At 43.8% G+C, this 14367-nt stretch overlaps 1 protein-coding gene across 2 annotated transcripts in view; it reads right to left on the reverse strand.

The window, feature by feature from the left end:
• The window catches only part of med14 (mediator complex subunit 14), a 51130-nt gene that overhangs the window by 30239 nt on the left and 6524 nt on the right, over nt 1–14367 (reverse strand). For both annotated transcript variants that reach the window (XM_039014822.1, XM_039014821.1), the window contains exons 7-16: nt 12615–12722; nt 11924–12056; nt 11617–11767; nt 11421–11532; nt 11160–11285; nt 10970–11048; nt 9251–9410; nt 8860–9054; nt 2297–2431; nt 1938–2014 (exon numbers count right to left, since the gene is read on the reverse strand). In XM_039014822.1, the coding sequence (XP_038870750.1) occupies nt 1938–2014; nt 2297–2431; nt 8860–9054; nt 9251–9410; nt 10970–11048; nt 11160–11285; nt 11421–11532; nt 11617–11767; nt 11924–12056; nt 12615–12722 (1276 nt within the window). The remainder of the gene's footprint in view (nt 1–1937; nt 2015–2296; nt 2432–8859; nt 9055–9250; nt 9411–10969; nt 11049–11159; nt 11286–11420; nt 11533–11616; nt 11768–11923; nt 12057–12614; nt 12723–14367) is intronic.

Consider the following 14367-nt stretch of genomic DNA (forward strand, 5'->3'; position numbering starts at 1 on the left):
CTTGGTGAGAAGGCAACAACTGTTGGCGCAATTATTAGAAAATGGAAGAAGTTCAAGATGACGGTCAATCACCCTCGGTCTGGGGCTCCATGCAAGATCTCACCTCGTGGGGCATCAATGATCATGAGGAAGGTGAGGGATCAGCCCAGAACTACACGGCAGGACCTGGTCAATGACCTGAAGAGAGCTGGGACCACAGTCTCAAAGAAAACCATTAGTAACACACTACGCCGTCATGGATTAAAATCCTGCAGCGCACGCAAGGTCCCCCTGCTCAAGCCAGCGCATGTCCAGGCCCGTCTGAAGTTTGTCAATGACCATCTGGATGATCCAGAGGAGGAATGGGAGAAGGTCATGTGGTCTGATGAGACAAAAATAGAGCTTTTTGGTCTAAACTCCACTCGCCGTGTTTGGAGGAAGAAGGAGGATGAGTACAACCCCAAGAACACCATCCCAACCGTGAAGCATGGAGGTGGAAACATCATTCTTTGGGGATGCTTTTCTGCAAAGGGGACAGGACGACTGCACCGTATTGAGGGGAGGATGGATGGGGCCATGTATCGCGAGATCTTGGCCAACAACCTCCTTCCCTCAGTAAGAGCATTGAAGATGGGTCGTGGCTGGGTCTTCCAGCATGACAATGACCCGAAACACACAGCCAGGGCAACTAAGGAGTGGCTTCGTAAGAAGCATCTCAAGGTCCTGGAGTGGCCTAGCCAGTCTCCAGACCTGAACCCAATAGAAAATCTTTGGAGGGAGCTGAAAGTCCGTATTGCCCAGCAACAGCCCCGAAACCTGAAGGATCTGGAGAAGGTCTGTATGGGAGAGTGGGCCAAAATCCCTGCTGCAGTGTGTGCAAACCTGGTCAAGAACTACAGGAAACATATGATCTCTGTAATTGCAAACAAAGGTTTCTGTACCAAATATTAAGTTCTGCTTCTCTGATGTATCAAATACTTAAGTCATGCAATAAAATGCAAATTAATTACTTAAAAATCATACATTGTGATTTTCTGGATTTTTGTTTTAGATTCCGTCTCTCACAGTTGAAGTGTACCTATGATAAATTACAGACATCTACATACTTTGTAAGTAGGAAAACTGCAAAATCGGCAGTGTATCAAATACTTGTTCTCCCCACTGTATATATATATTTTTTGTAGGTATGCGTCTAAGTGCGCTGCGAGAACGTTTCAGTTCAAATCAGCAGAACCGAAATCGCAACCATAGACAGTCTGACTTTAGCATTAAGTCTTTATCATTTTATTTTATTTTATTATCACTCCAAATATATATTTTTTAAATAATTTTTCCCCCTGAGCTTCCTTTTGCCATTGAAATGCTCAGTCGGTTCGGGTGGGCATGTTGATAAAATGTTAATATATTACAAACACAGCCCTACTTGGTGGATAGGGCCGTCGAGACCAGGGGTGTCTAAGGGTTTTGTTTTTTTCCTTTCAATTAAGCTCTAGACAACCAGGTGAGGGGAGTTCCTTACTAATTAGTGACCTTAGTTCATCAATGAAGTACAAGGGAGGAGTGAAAACCCGCAGACACTCGGCCCTCTGTGGAATGAGTTTGACATGTGTGGTCTAGACTCTAAAGCAAATCCTGCTAACCCCTTCAAAGTAGGAGGATACATAAGCAAATAAAAGATGACTGGTCATTGGTAATAATCAGATCAGATTGTGATGTCATGCTGTGGGCCAAAAACTCCATCCCACCTGAACAGACTGAAATTCCAGGCGTTATAATTTTTTAAAAGCTCTTGCACATCATTTTCACAATTTCAGTGTTATTTCGATCTCAGTGTGAAAACATCCACACAAAAAAAACAAGTAAATCACGTTTGACTGGACTGCCCCTTTAACATTCCCATTGACTTCCATATTATTAGACAGTGCCACTAACATAAACTGCATGATGTGGAGCCTTACTTGAGGATGCGGATGGCGTGACTGCAGCCGTCTCCCTCCACCTGCACACCCTGGTGAGGAATCTCCATCTGAGATAACTAGAGAAAGGAGAGAGACATGTTAGATGGAGGAGGAATGGAGGGAAGAAAGCGAGGGATGAGGAGACAACGAAAAAGAGGAGAGGTGAGGAATCTCCATGTGTGACAGCTGGACAGAGAGGAGAGACAGATGATGAGAGGAAATGAGGAAAAGAGGGATGGATAGGAAGAGGAATGATGAAGAGAGATATGAATAGTAGAATGGGAAGTGGTGGAAAAGTAAAGAGTGTGGATGAGTTTTAAGATAAAGAGAATAAAAGTGGGTACTCCCTCCATCCATACCTCCACTCTGAGGCCTATGAAGGGCATGTTGGTGTCACACATGGCCACTAGGTGAGCCAGCTCCTTGTTGAAGGCAGACATCTCCCCTGAGCGCTTTGGCTTCTTGGGCTCCAGAGCCCCCTGGTCTCCTGACAACTGGATGACAGAGAAGAGAGAGGAGATATACAGTGAGATAACCGACCATCTAATGATAATAAATAATACATTTAATTTATAACACTTTATTTCATTATTCAGAAAAATATCAGGGTTTATATGTATATTGTAAGTATTCTTCCTTCAATTACTCATTTTAGGACATGGTTTCAGATCATCAATATTTGACTTCATTACAACTAGGACTGTGGCGGTCACAAAATTCTGTCAGCCGGTGATTGTCAAGCAAATAACTGTCGGTCTTACGGTAATTGACCATTAATTAACAAACACATTTAGCATATCCTGGCTTCCACACAAGCCACTGATGCAGACCTTTGGAACACCTAAATTTTAAAACATCTAATAAATCCATGTAATATAGCCATGATTTATTTTAGACAGGTCTAAAGGAACATGATATGAAGAAAATGTAGTCGATTTCAGAAGAACAGAAAAGCATACTCTGATTTGTCCTTACAGTATGTTAAGGCCCTGATCTGGCAATGTCATATCGCTGTGGGCAACACCAGTTCATTTAGCAGACAAGATCTGCTTAGAATTCCATGGCATTATTTTATATAATATTAGGGTGCGTTATGGCCACACGGGATGCCGCCAGGAAATTCGAGGCATTATCAAGGGCTTCTCAAATTGTGAATGAGAGACTGACGAAGTGTGTACAGCCTGTGCAAAAAAACTAAGCAGAGCTCATGCCCTTCAAGCGACTTTTTTCAAATCATCATTAGTTGCATCGTGCAGCCTTAATATGTATTAAAAATCTGAACGTATAGCCCAACGTTTGTAGAAAAACTAAAGTTACATAAACTCTAAAGTAAGCATATAGGAGTACCGATTTCTTTGTTAAACTCTCAACACAGAATAGCCGCATGTGCGCACTCCCTCAAATCTTTTGGAGAAAATATCCTTTCTATTTTATTAATCTTTGTTCAATTGTATTCTTCATACTATAAAATAATCCATGCCTTTTCCAGCCCTTCTCCCTAAATGCTGCCCGCCCTGAAGCACCTCTCATCTCACTCACATGGTTCTACATCACGTGATCTGGTCTTTCTCACAGGCTACAAGTGAAGACAGACACTTCGGGGACGCAACTGCACGCGTTCTTACCCAATTTAGAGGCGCATATGGAAGATATTAGAAGAACTGTCCACATTTACTTTTCGTCAGCCAACAAGATGAGTAAGCCTAACGAACAGCAAAACCACTATCCTATGTCAATCTACAATCCCCCATAGTACAAAAGCCAACCTATTCTATTCTGTGCGAGAACTAAATATCCCAAACCGTCTGGGACAGTTGTGGTTTGCGATAGATCCCAAATTAAAACAACCATTAGCACCAAAAAAAAGTTTACGCAATGAGGCTGACGCAACAGATCAGAAAATGTTGCTTAAAATGTTGATAGCCTAATAGTTTATTTCTTCACATTATAAGCACAGCAATGCCCACATGGTAGTAGGCTATAAGAGCGAATGTTCCATTAGTGGGAAAAAAACATGATCAAAAGTGACCACAAATGCGATAATGCATGCAATGCTTTTATTATAAAGGTGCATTTTTATGGTGAAAATGATCTTCCCCAAACTTGAAACTCATACGCTGCTTATGTATGCAAATTAGGCTCTACGCCCCTTGTAAAGCGGATTAATGTGCTTACACATTAAATAAGAAGTTATTTGAGAAGTTATTTGGCCACTTTAGTTGTGATACAAACCTTTATAAACATATAGGCCAGACCACATGAGGTGTACGACTATGATTCGAAAAAGTCAGCAAAAAAAAAAAGGACATTGGGGCTGGAGGGCAGGCTGCCATCTGAGAACTCTTAGGCGATCGAATAAACCCTCACTTCCTTCCATTCTGCTAGCAAATATGCAATCTTTGGACAATAAAATAGATGACCTATGCGGAAGATTAAACTGCCAACAGGACATTCAAAACTGTAATATCTTATGCTTCACGGAAACGTGCCTGAAAAACGACACTATCAACATACAGCTGGCTTATAATACGCTGTACAGGCAGGATAGAACAGCGGCGCCTGGAAAGACAAAGGGCGGCGGACAATGTATTATTGTAAATAAGAGCTGGTGCACGATATCTAAGGAAGTCTCGAGCTATTGCTCGCCTGAGGTAGAGTATCTCATGATAAACTGTAGACCACACTACCTACCTAGAGAGTTTATCTGTATTTTTAGTAGCTGTTCACATACCACCAGTCAGAGGCTGGCACTAAGACAGCATTGAATGAGCTGTATTCCGCCGTAAGCAAATAGGAAAACGCTCATCCAGAGCCGGAGTTCCTAGTGGCCTGTGACTTTAATGCAGGGAAACTTAAATCCGTTTTACCTAATTTCTATCAGCATGTTAAATGTGCATCCAGAGGAACAAATAAAAAATAAACAAAAAAATGTATCCGATGGCAGTGAGGAGTACACCACATCCGTCATTGGCTTCATCAATATGTGCATCGATGGCGTCGTCCCCACAGTGACCGTACGTACATACCCCAACCAGAAGCCAAGATCGAATCGTACTACACCGGCTCTGACTTTCGTCGGATGTGGCAGGGCTTGCAAACCATTACAGACTAAAGGGAAGCACAGCAGAGAGCTGCCCAGTGACACGAGCCTACCAAACGAGCTATACTACTTCTATGCTCGCTTCGGGGGAAATAAAACTGAAACATGCATGAGAGCAGCAGCTGTTCTGGAAGACTGTGTGATCACACTCTGCCAGAAACCCTAGACCCACTCTAAATTGCATACCACCCCAACAGATCCACAGATGATGCAATCTCTATTGCACTCCACACTGCCCTTTCCCACCTGGACAAAAGGAACACCTATGTGAGAATGCTATTCATTGACTACAGCTCAGCGTTCAACACCATGGTGCCCTCAAAGCTCATCAATAAGCTAAGGACCCTGGGACTAAACACCTCCCTCTGCAACTGGATCCTGGACTTCCTGACAGTCCACCCCCAGGTGGTTAGGGTAGGTAACAACACCTCCGCCACACTGATCCTCAACACAGGGGCCCCTTAAGGGTGCGTGCTCAGTCCCCTCCTGTACTCCCTGTTCACTCATGACTGCACAGCCAGGCATGACTCCAACACCATCATTAAGTTTGCCGATGACACAACAGTGGTAGGCCTGATCACCAACAATGACGAGACAGCATAGACCTGGCCGTGTGGTGCCAGGACAACAACCTCTCCCTCAACGTGATCAAAACAAAGGAGATGATTGTGGACTACATGAAAAAGAGGACCGAGTACACCCCCATTCTCATCGATGGGGCTGCAGTGGAGCAGGTTGAGAGCTTCAAGATCCTTGGTGTCCAATTCACCAACATGGTCCAACCACACCAAGACAGCTGTGATGAGTGCACGACAAAACCTATTCCCCCTAAAGAGACTGAAAAGATTTGGCATGGGTCCTCAGATCCTCAAAAGGTTCTACAGCTGCACCATCGAGAGCATCCTGACTGTTTTCATCACTGCCTGGTATGGCAACTGCTCGGCCTCCGACCGCAAGGCACTACAGAGGGTAATGCGAACGGCCCAGTACATCACTGGGGCCAAGCTTCCTGCCATCCAGGACCACTATACCAGGCAGTGCCAAAGGAAGGCCCTAAAAATTGTCAAAGACTACAGCCACCCTAGTCATAGACTGTTGTCTCTGCTACCGCACAGCAAGCGGTACCAGAGCGCCAAGTCTAGGTCCAAGAGGCTTCTAAACAGCTTCTACCCCCAAGCCATAAGACTCCTGAACACCTAATCAAATGGCTACCCAGACTATTTGCATTGCCCCCCCTTTTACACCGCTGCTACTCTCTGTTGTTATCATCTATGCATAGTCACTTTAATAACTCTACCTACATGTACATATTACCTCAGCTAACCGGTGCCCCCACACAGTGACTCTGTACCGGTACCCACCTGTATATAGTCTCGATATTATTTTACTGCTGCTATTTAAATTACTTGTTACTTTTATTTCTTATCCATATTTTTTTTAAACTGCATTGTTGGTTAGGGGCTCATAAGTAAGAATTTCACTGTTGTATTCAGCGCCTGTGACAAATAAAATTTGAAGTGATGATATATAAGTCATGATATAATAATATTGTCACCCATCAGACTATTCTTGATTTAATCTTGTCTTTACATATACTAAATAATGTGTGAAATTTGTTTTGATTTAGAATGGACCATTATCATGCACCTGTATCAAAACAGGGGCAGCGGGAAAAAATAATGTCATCTATGCACTTAAATATCAAATGGAGGACACTTTTCCCCATGGTTTATCTTCATGCTAGACAGGTAGGCTATACTCCTGTTGAAAATATAAGCAATGTGCTTAATATTAGGAAAGTTGAAAAATAAATCGAGTAGGCCTAGCCTATAGAAAGTTGATCCTCCTCTTTTCAGTAGAGGCAATCACTCTGTTCTCTCACACAATTGCATAGCCCAGGTATTCCCAAACTGGGATGTGCGTACCCCTGCCGTCAGGCGTACATTTTTTAAAATTAAAATCCAAACAGTCCGTTTATATTTTCCAAAGGGGCAATACATTTTGGTGAGTTTTTCCCCCCCGCCTGAGTAGCCTCGTTTCACTGCCAAAAATAAAATTAAACCATCTACTGTTCAGCGAAATAACAACACAATGTCAAATACAAGTAGCCTAGTCTAATAATTAACATCCAATCACATTAACCGTTACTCTCTCACGAGAATTCCACTAATGGTCCGTATGTGGCCAAACGTAGCTGCTGCTCATGTTGGTATCTGTACTGATGGCGCAAAGGCCATGACAGGGAGACATAGTGGAGTGGTAACTTGTGTAAACCACAGCATCCACCAAGAGGCTCTTGCTGCCAAGGGAATGCCTGACAGCTTGAAAGACATTTTGGACACTACAGTGAAAATGGTTAACTTTGTTAAAGCAAGGCCCCTGAACTCTCGTGTATTTTCTGCACTACGCAATGATATGGGCAGTGACCATGTAATGCTTTTACAGCATACAGAAGTGCGCTGGTTATCAAGGGGCAAAGTATTGACACATTTTCTTGAATTGAGAGACGAGCTTAAAGTTCTTTACTGACCATAATTTTCACTTGTCTGACCACTTGCATCACGACTGGCCTATCTGGGTGATGTTTTTTCTCGCCTGAATGATCTGAATCTAGGATTACAGGGACTCTCCGCAACTATATTCAATGTGCGAGACAAAATTGAGGCTATGATTAAGTTGGAGCTCTTCTCTGTCTGCATTAACAAGGACAACACACAGGTCTTTCAATCATTGTATGATTTTTTGTGTGCGAACGAACTCAAGCTTACAGACAATGTCAAATGTGATATAGCGAAGTGAGTTGGGTGAGCATTTACGCAGGTAATTTCCCGAAACGGATGACACAAACTGGATTTATTATCCCTTTCATGCCCTACCTCCAGTCCACTTACCGATATCTGAACAATTGAGCCTCATCGAAAATGCAAAAAGTGGTTCTGTGAAAATGTAATTTAATCAGAAGCCAGTGGCAGATATCTGGATTGGGCTGCGCTCAGAGTATCCTGCCTTGGCAAATCGCGCTGTTAAGACACTGATGCCCTTTGCAACCACGTATCTATGTGAAAGTGGATTCTCGGCCCTCACTAGCATGAAAACTAAATACAGGCACAGACTGTGTGTGGAAAATGATTTAAGACTGAGACACTCCAATTACAACCCAACATTGCAGAGTTATGTGCATCCTTTCAAGCACACCCTTCTCATTAACCTGTGGTGCGTTATTCACCCTTTTCGCTGAACAAATAAGGTTATATATGTAAGATGGTTAAATAAAGAGCAAAATTATTGATTATTATTTTATTATTTGTGCCCTGGTCAGGCTGGTGCTATAAGAGCTCTGTCACTTCCCATGAGCTGGGTTGTGACAAAAACTCACTCATTCTTATGTTTAATAAATGTATTGTATAGTCTATGTGTAGCAGGCTTACATTGATGGCAAAAAACAACATTTGAGAGTGCGCTGACCCTGGTGTACGCAGCTGGAGGTTGAATATTTGAAGAGGTACGGGATTATAAAAAGTTTGGGAACCACTGCCATAGCGTATTGAAATGTTGCCCAACATGTTTGATTTGATTTTTTAAAATTGATGTCAGAGTGATTAGAGGGACAATGGAGTGCTGAGTACCAGGCAGTTAGCAAGTTTGGTAGGCTACTAATGACCATCAGCAGCATCAGAGCTTGGAGAAGCCTAATTACCGTGACTAAATGGTCACGTGGAATTTGACTGCCTTCATGACTCGGGACCACCGGTGTGGCGATAATACGGTCACACAACAGCCCTGATTGTAACCCGTACAAGCAGTTCTGCAATGCATTCCTACTTTTCTCTTAGCGCCATGACGGGCCCCACGGCTGGCGCAATTGTCCAGGACGAGCTGCTCCAGGTTGGGTTTGAAGTGCTGAAGGAGCTGGGCGCATGGAGGTCCCTCCTCACCCTCCAACTGAGACACAGAAAGGAAGGAGTACTTGTACTGGAGCTCCGTGGGACAGCCAGGCACGTCAAGCATCTCCACCACCTAGAGACAGGAAAGGGGGAGGGAAGGGGAAAGAAGGGGGAGGGAGAGAGATTGGTGGGAGAAAACAGTAATGAGGAAGAGTGGAAAAGTTGTGCATGGTTAAGGTACTGTATATTGTTCCTACATTTTCTTGTGTTTGCAATAAACAAACAGTTTTTTGGGGACAAATAATTGGGATACGGTGGGAGGCACTTACAATGTAATACTGTGGTAGGCGGGTTAGCCGGATGAAGAGCCTGTGTTTTGATAGGCTGCCGGCAGGGTGGGAGATGGAGTTGGAGAGGTGTAGTATGTCTGTGCAGACAGTGGGGAGGTGTTTCACCGACTGTCTACACCTCTGCTCCCCTAACCAAAACCTGGAAGGAAGAAGAGTGGTGAGGAAAGAAACGGAGAGGGGTGAGAGAGAGAAACATAAGTAAACTGAAATTAGACATTCTCCAAAGAGACCCGACTCTGCCAATGAGCAACTATTTCACAGTCCTACATTCACACATCAGTGAGACATCATTATCACTCTACTAACACTATTTCCCTGACTGACAAACAAGCCATTTCCTGGCCAGATCACATCATAGAAATAAAATCACAGAACATTGACTTCAATCCCTGTTCCAGTAATTACATTTCTATGCATATCACACAATGACAGACTCAACCACACACAGTAGAGTGCTGGTCTATGGAATTTATACAGACACCCTAAGTCATTTCAGAAATGATTCCCCTGCATAGAAGCACATTTCCATGGAAGGGCACAAGATCTGTTCTCATATCCATATGGGCATAAATATAAACGCAACAATTTCATAGATTTTAACAAATTCACATGACTGGGAATACAGGTATGCATCTGTTGGTCACAGATACCTTAATAAAAAGGTAGGGGTGTGGATCAGAAAACCAGTCAGTATCTGGTGTGATCACCATTTGCCTCATACATAGAGTTGATCAGGCTGTTGATTGTGGCCTTTGAAGAGGAGTGTGACAACATTCCAATGGCTGTGTGAAGTTGCTGGATATTGGCCGCAACTGGAACACGCTGTCATCCCAAACATGCTCAATGGGTGACATGTCTGGTGTGTATGCAGGTCATGGATGAACTGGGACAGTTTCAGATTCCAGGAATTATGTACAGATCCTTGCGGCATAAGGCTGTGCATTATCATGCTGAAAAATGAGGTGATGGCGGCGGATGAATGGCGCCACAATGGGCCTCAGGATCTCGTCACGGTATCTCTGTGCATTGAAATTGCCATTGATAAAAAGTAATTGTGTTCGTTGTCATGGGCTGGCGAGGTTACACGTGGTCTGCAGTTGTGAGGCCAGTTGGACGTACTGCCAAATACTCTAAAACAACATTGGGGGCAGCTTATGGTAGGGAACTTAACATTAAATTCTCTGGCAACAGCTCTGGTGGACAGTCCTGCAATCAGCATGCCAAATACACGCTCCCTCAACTTGAGACATCTGTGGCATTGTGTTGTGTGACAAAACTGCACATTTTAGAGTGACCTTTTATTGTCCCCAGCACAAGGTGCACCTGTGTAATGATCATGCCGTTTTATCAGCTTCATGATATGCCACACCGGTCAGGTTGATGGATTATCTTGGTAAAGGAGAAATGCTCGCTAACAGGGATGTAATCAAATTATTGCACAACATTGTAGAGAAACACACTTTTTGTGCATATGGAACATTTCTGGGATCTTTTACTTAAGCTCATGAAACCAACACTTTACATGTTGCATTTATATTTTTGTTCAGTATACAAAGTATACACTACTAAGGTACTAGGGTGAAGCACTTTGCATACTAAAGTGTGCTAGTGTGGATATGGAGGTATGAAGGCCTTCTGAGGAGTCGTGATGTGACACATGACAGGCAGTTGTCACAGAGAGACAGGAAGTGGATTTACTTGAGCTGCTGCAGCCAGGATATGATGCGCTTCATGTCGTCGTTGATGGTCTTCTCGATGTCGTCCAATATGGACTGATCTGGAGACAGAAAGACACAGTGGAAGTGAGTACAGTGTACGTGTGTGTCCCAGCTTACCGATGTGGTGTATGTGTGTATGCATGAGTGTGTATGTGAACCTCCCTGCTTACCAATTCCATACAGCATGGGCTGGAACATCCCTGAGTGCAGGTCTACAAAGATGTGCAGGCACTCGGAGCGTCCACAGGGCTCCAGGATTGGAATGACCAGGGTGGGCAGAGCTGTCTCTATGAACGCTGAAACACAGGCAGGGACAATAACATCACACACTGACAACATGGTTGTTTCTCTCCGCAACATTGTTCATTTCATTCTGGGTCAGTGTGGTTGGATTAGTCAGTGTCTAGCTAAGTCAGAGAAGACAGACTCACAGCTGTCGCTGGGGTTGCTGCTCTTCAAGATGGCTTTCAGCTCTTGCAGCTTCTGATGGGAGCGGGCGTGCACGCTGTCAATCAAAAGCTTCTCCACTGACAAGTGGTCAATCTACAGGAGGGGGCGGAAATAACAACATCACAACAACAAAAATTGTACTGCACCATATCTGTGAGGAACTTGGCGTCAGCTCACCTTCATGGCTCTCTCCATCAGTCTAGAGTCGCAGGCAGGGAGCGGAGGATCATGGGAGATCTGCAGAGGCTTGGAGCAGTCTGATTCGTCAATCTTGATGGTGACTTTGTGGACCGACGCAGTGCCCGTCTTCCTTCCCAGGACCTGCTGGCTGGAGAGGGGGAGAGAGAAAGAGACAAAGAAAGAGGTCAAATGATGGACCAAATTCTCTGTGATGAATGACAAAAGTATATGCATTCAACAAACCAATCAATCAGGCCTGTTAATGTGTAACTTCTTAGTGAGTAGTTGTGTGTGTGTTTCTTACTTCCAGACGGCCAGTGTGAGGCACTTGGCAGGCATGTAGCGCTCCACCTGCACCAGGTCTCCCCAGCGCTCTCGGACCAGCATGAGGGTCTGGGAGTGGAGCACCTCCAGCTGAAGAGACAGGCAGAATGAGTCTAGAAGGGACAGGGTTAAGGAAGGGATGGTCCAGGAAGATGGCATACACACTTACTCACAATACACACAGATAAAGAAATGCAGGCACACGTGATACACACACACCCAGGCTAGGTGCGTGTGGTGACAGACTTCAGCCATGAAACCAGACTGCGCCTGGCAGTTATACTTGCTATGAAGTCACGATGAGGTTCATACAAAAAATGACAGAAACAAATCCTTGGCCATATCTAATTATTGGCGTTCTATTGAGCATAACAGTATTATAAATACATGTAGCATTACTCATTTCCCACTAAATACTATTTGAAATGTTTTAAATATTTCTGCTTGGTTCATGGAAACAAACTGATAAACCGAAAGGCAGTGTGACTGTTGGCTTTGGCAGTCATTGAAATGCTGTTGGTCCCTTGGCCTGCTGTACACATGGTCACTGTTGGTCAATATTGTATGTGAACACCCACAGACACAATTACATTCACTGCAGCAGCTCAAGCCAGACATGGCCCTGAGCTCACTGTCTGCACAGAACCAGTACACACACAGTGAAAGGATACGCAGGCAGCTGTACATATCCTGCAGTGGTTTCTCGTCTGCAAACAGGCGTGACTGCACCAGCTCATGGATGAAGTTCACTTGCATACTGTGGACCAGAGCTCTGCCATCTGGAAGGAGGGGGAAGGGGGAAGATGGAGGGGAAAATATTGAAAAAGGAGTTAGCAACAAACAAAAAAATAATACAATCTTAAAATGTAGTTTTTTTGCAAGTAGTTGATATGTTTTTCATTCAAGTTGGATTACTCCTGAGCATCAGGACCAGAATAATTATAATTTGCTGTACATATTGTAAGATTTGAACACTCTGGATTTTTCATTTCCAAACATCTCACTAATTAGCAGTGGGATCTGTGTGTTTGTGTCGCGTCAGCAGTGGGATCTGTGTTTGTGTCGCGTCAGCAGTGGGATCTGTGTGTTTGTGTCGCGTCAGCAGTGGGATCTGTGTTTGTGTCGCGTCAGCATTGGGATCTGTGTTTGTGTCGCGTCAGCAGTGGGATCTGTGTTTGTGTCGCGTCAGCAGTGGGATCTGTGTTTGTGTCGCGTCAGCAGTGGGATCTGTGTTTGTGTCGCGTCAGCAGTGGGATCTGTGTTTGTGTCGCGTCAGCAGTGGGATCTGTGTTTGTGTCGCGTTAGCAGTGGGATCTGTGTTTGTGTCGCGTTAGCAGTGGGATCTTGTGTGTTCGGTGGTTTCAGGGTTCTAAAGTTCAACGCAACCAAGTTCTATTTTGGGAGCACTGCGCAAAAGATAAATATCCCAATTTTTTTTTTTTATGCTTAACAATATTTGTTCTTCTCTACACTGCTCAAACTAGATGGGCTGAAGTACTTAGAAGGACTGAGAAGCTCAGTTGTGGTGGCATTTTAAAAAGGACATTATATTCCAAAATACAATTATGCTGACACCATATTTCTCAAATGATTTGTTACAATTATTTTAACATATTGGACATGGTCCATATTATCAGGTATGCTATTAGCAATAAGCATTATCACTTGTAGCCCAACTGATGCAGCACAGTGGCTATAAATAAATAGGCTGAAGCATGGGGTTGCCTATCTGCAGTTACCCCTTTGGGCTAATTATTAGCTAGATCCCAAATGTGATCTTTTAACTAGTTAGCATCCTATTGATGAATTTTATGTCCCCCCCAAAAAATAATGTAGGTCTACCTGTTTGGGTAACTTGGGATAAACCACCACCCGGGTTAACACTGCCTGTACTTCTCACAGAAACAACTTCATACCATAATTCCCCCCCAACACGTTCCCTGGTTACCACTACGCTTGATCAACTAAAATGTATATGTCTCATCAAAAAAATGTAAGTCACTCAAAAAAACAGATTGAGGTATGGTGGCGTTTTACCCCAAGTTACCCTACAATTGATCCGTGTTACAGTTACCCCCACTCACAGCAAATTGCAGAGCGGTAACACTTCTAAAAACCCCAGGTTTAAAAAGATGCAGTTCACACATAATTCAATAAAGTAGGAATCGAATGTTTTCCCCGCGATTGCAAGACTTGTTGTGCATTGACTGCTTGTCAGAATGCATGTTTCCCCTCACTATGGCACTCGTAACTTGAATGCACCTCGAGAGGAATATTTATCTCGCATAGGACACACAACAAGCCGACTAGGTAAATAGAATAACTATTCTACTATGGGGTAGTCAGAATTTTCTATTCATTACTCGTTTGGTTTGTAGAGGAAAAGTAAATGTGGACTGTTCTAGCATCTTCAAAGTGAGCCTT

Source organism: Salvelinus namaycush, chromosome 19 (assembly GCF_016432855.1).
Source record: "Salvelinus namaycush isolate Seneca chromosome 19, SaNama_1.0, whole genome shotgun sequence".
NCBI classification, from domain to species: Eukaryota; Metazoa; Chordata; class Actinopteri; order Salmoniformes; family Salmonidae; genus Salvelinus; species Salvelinus namaycush.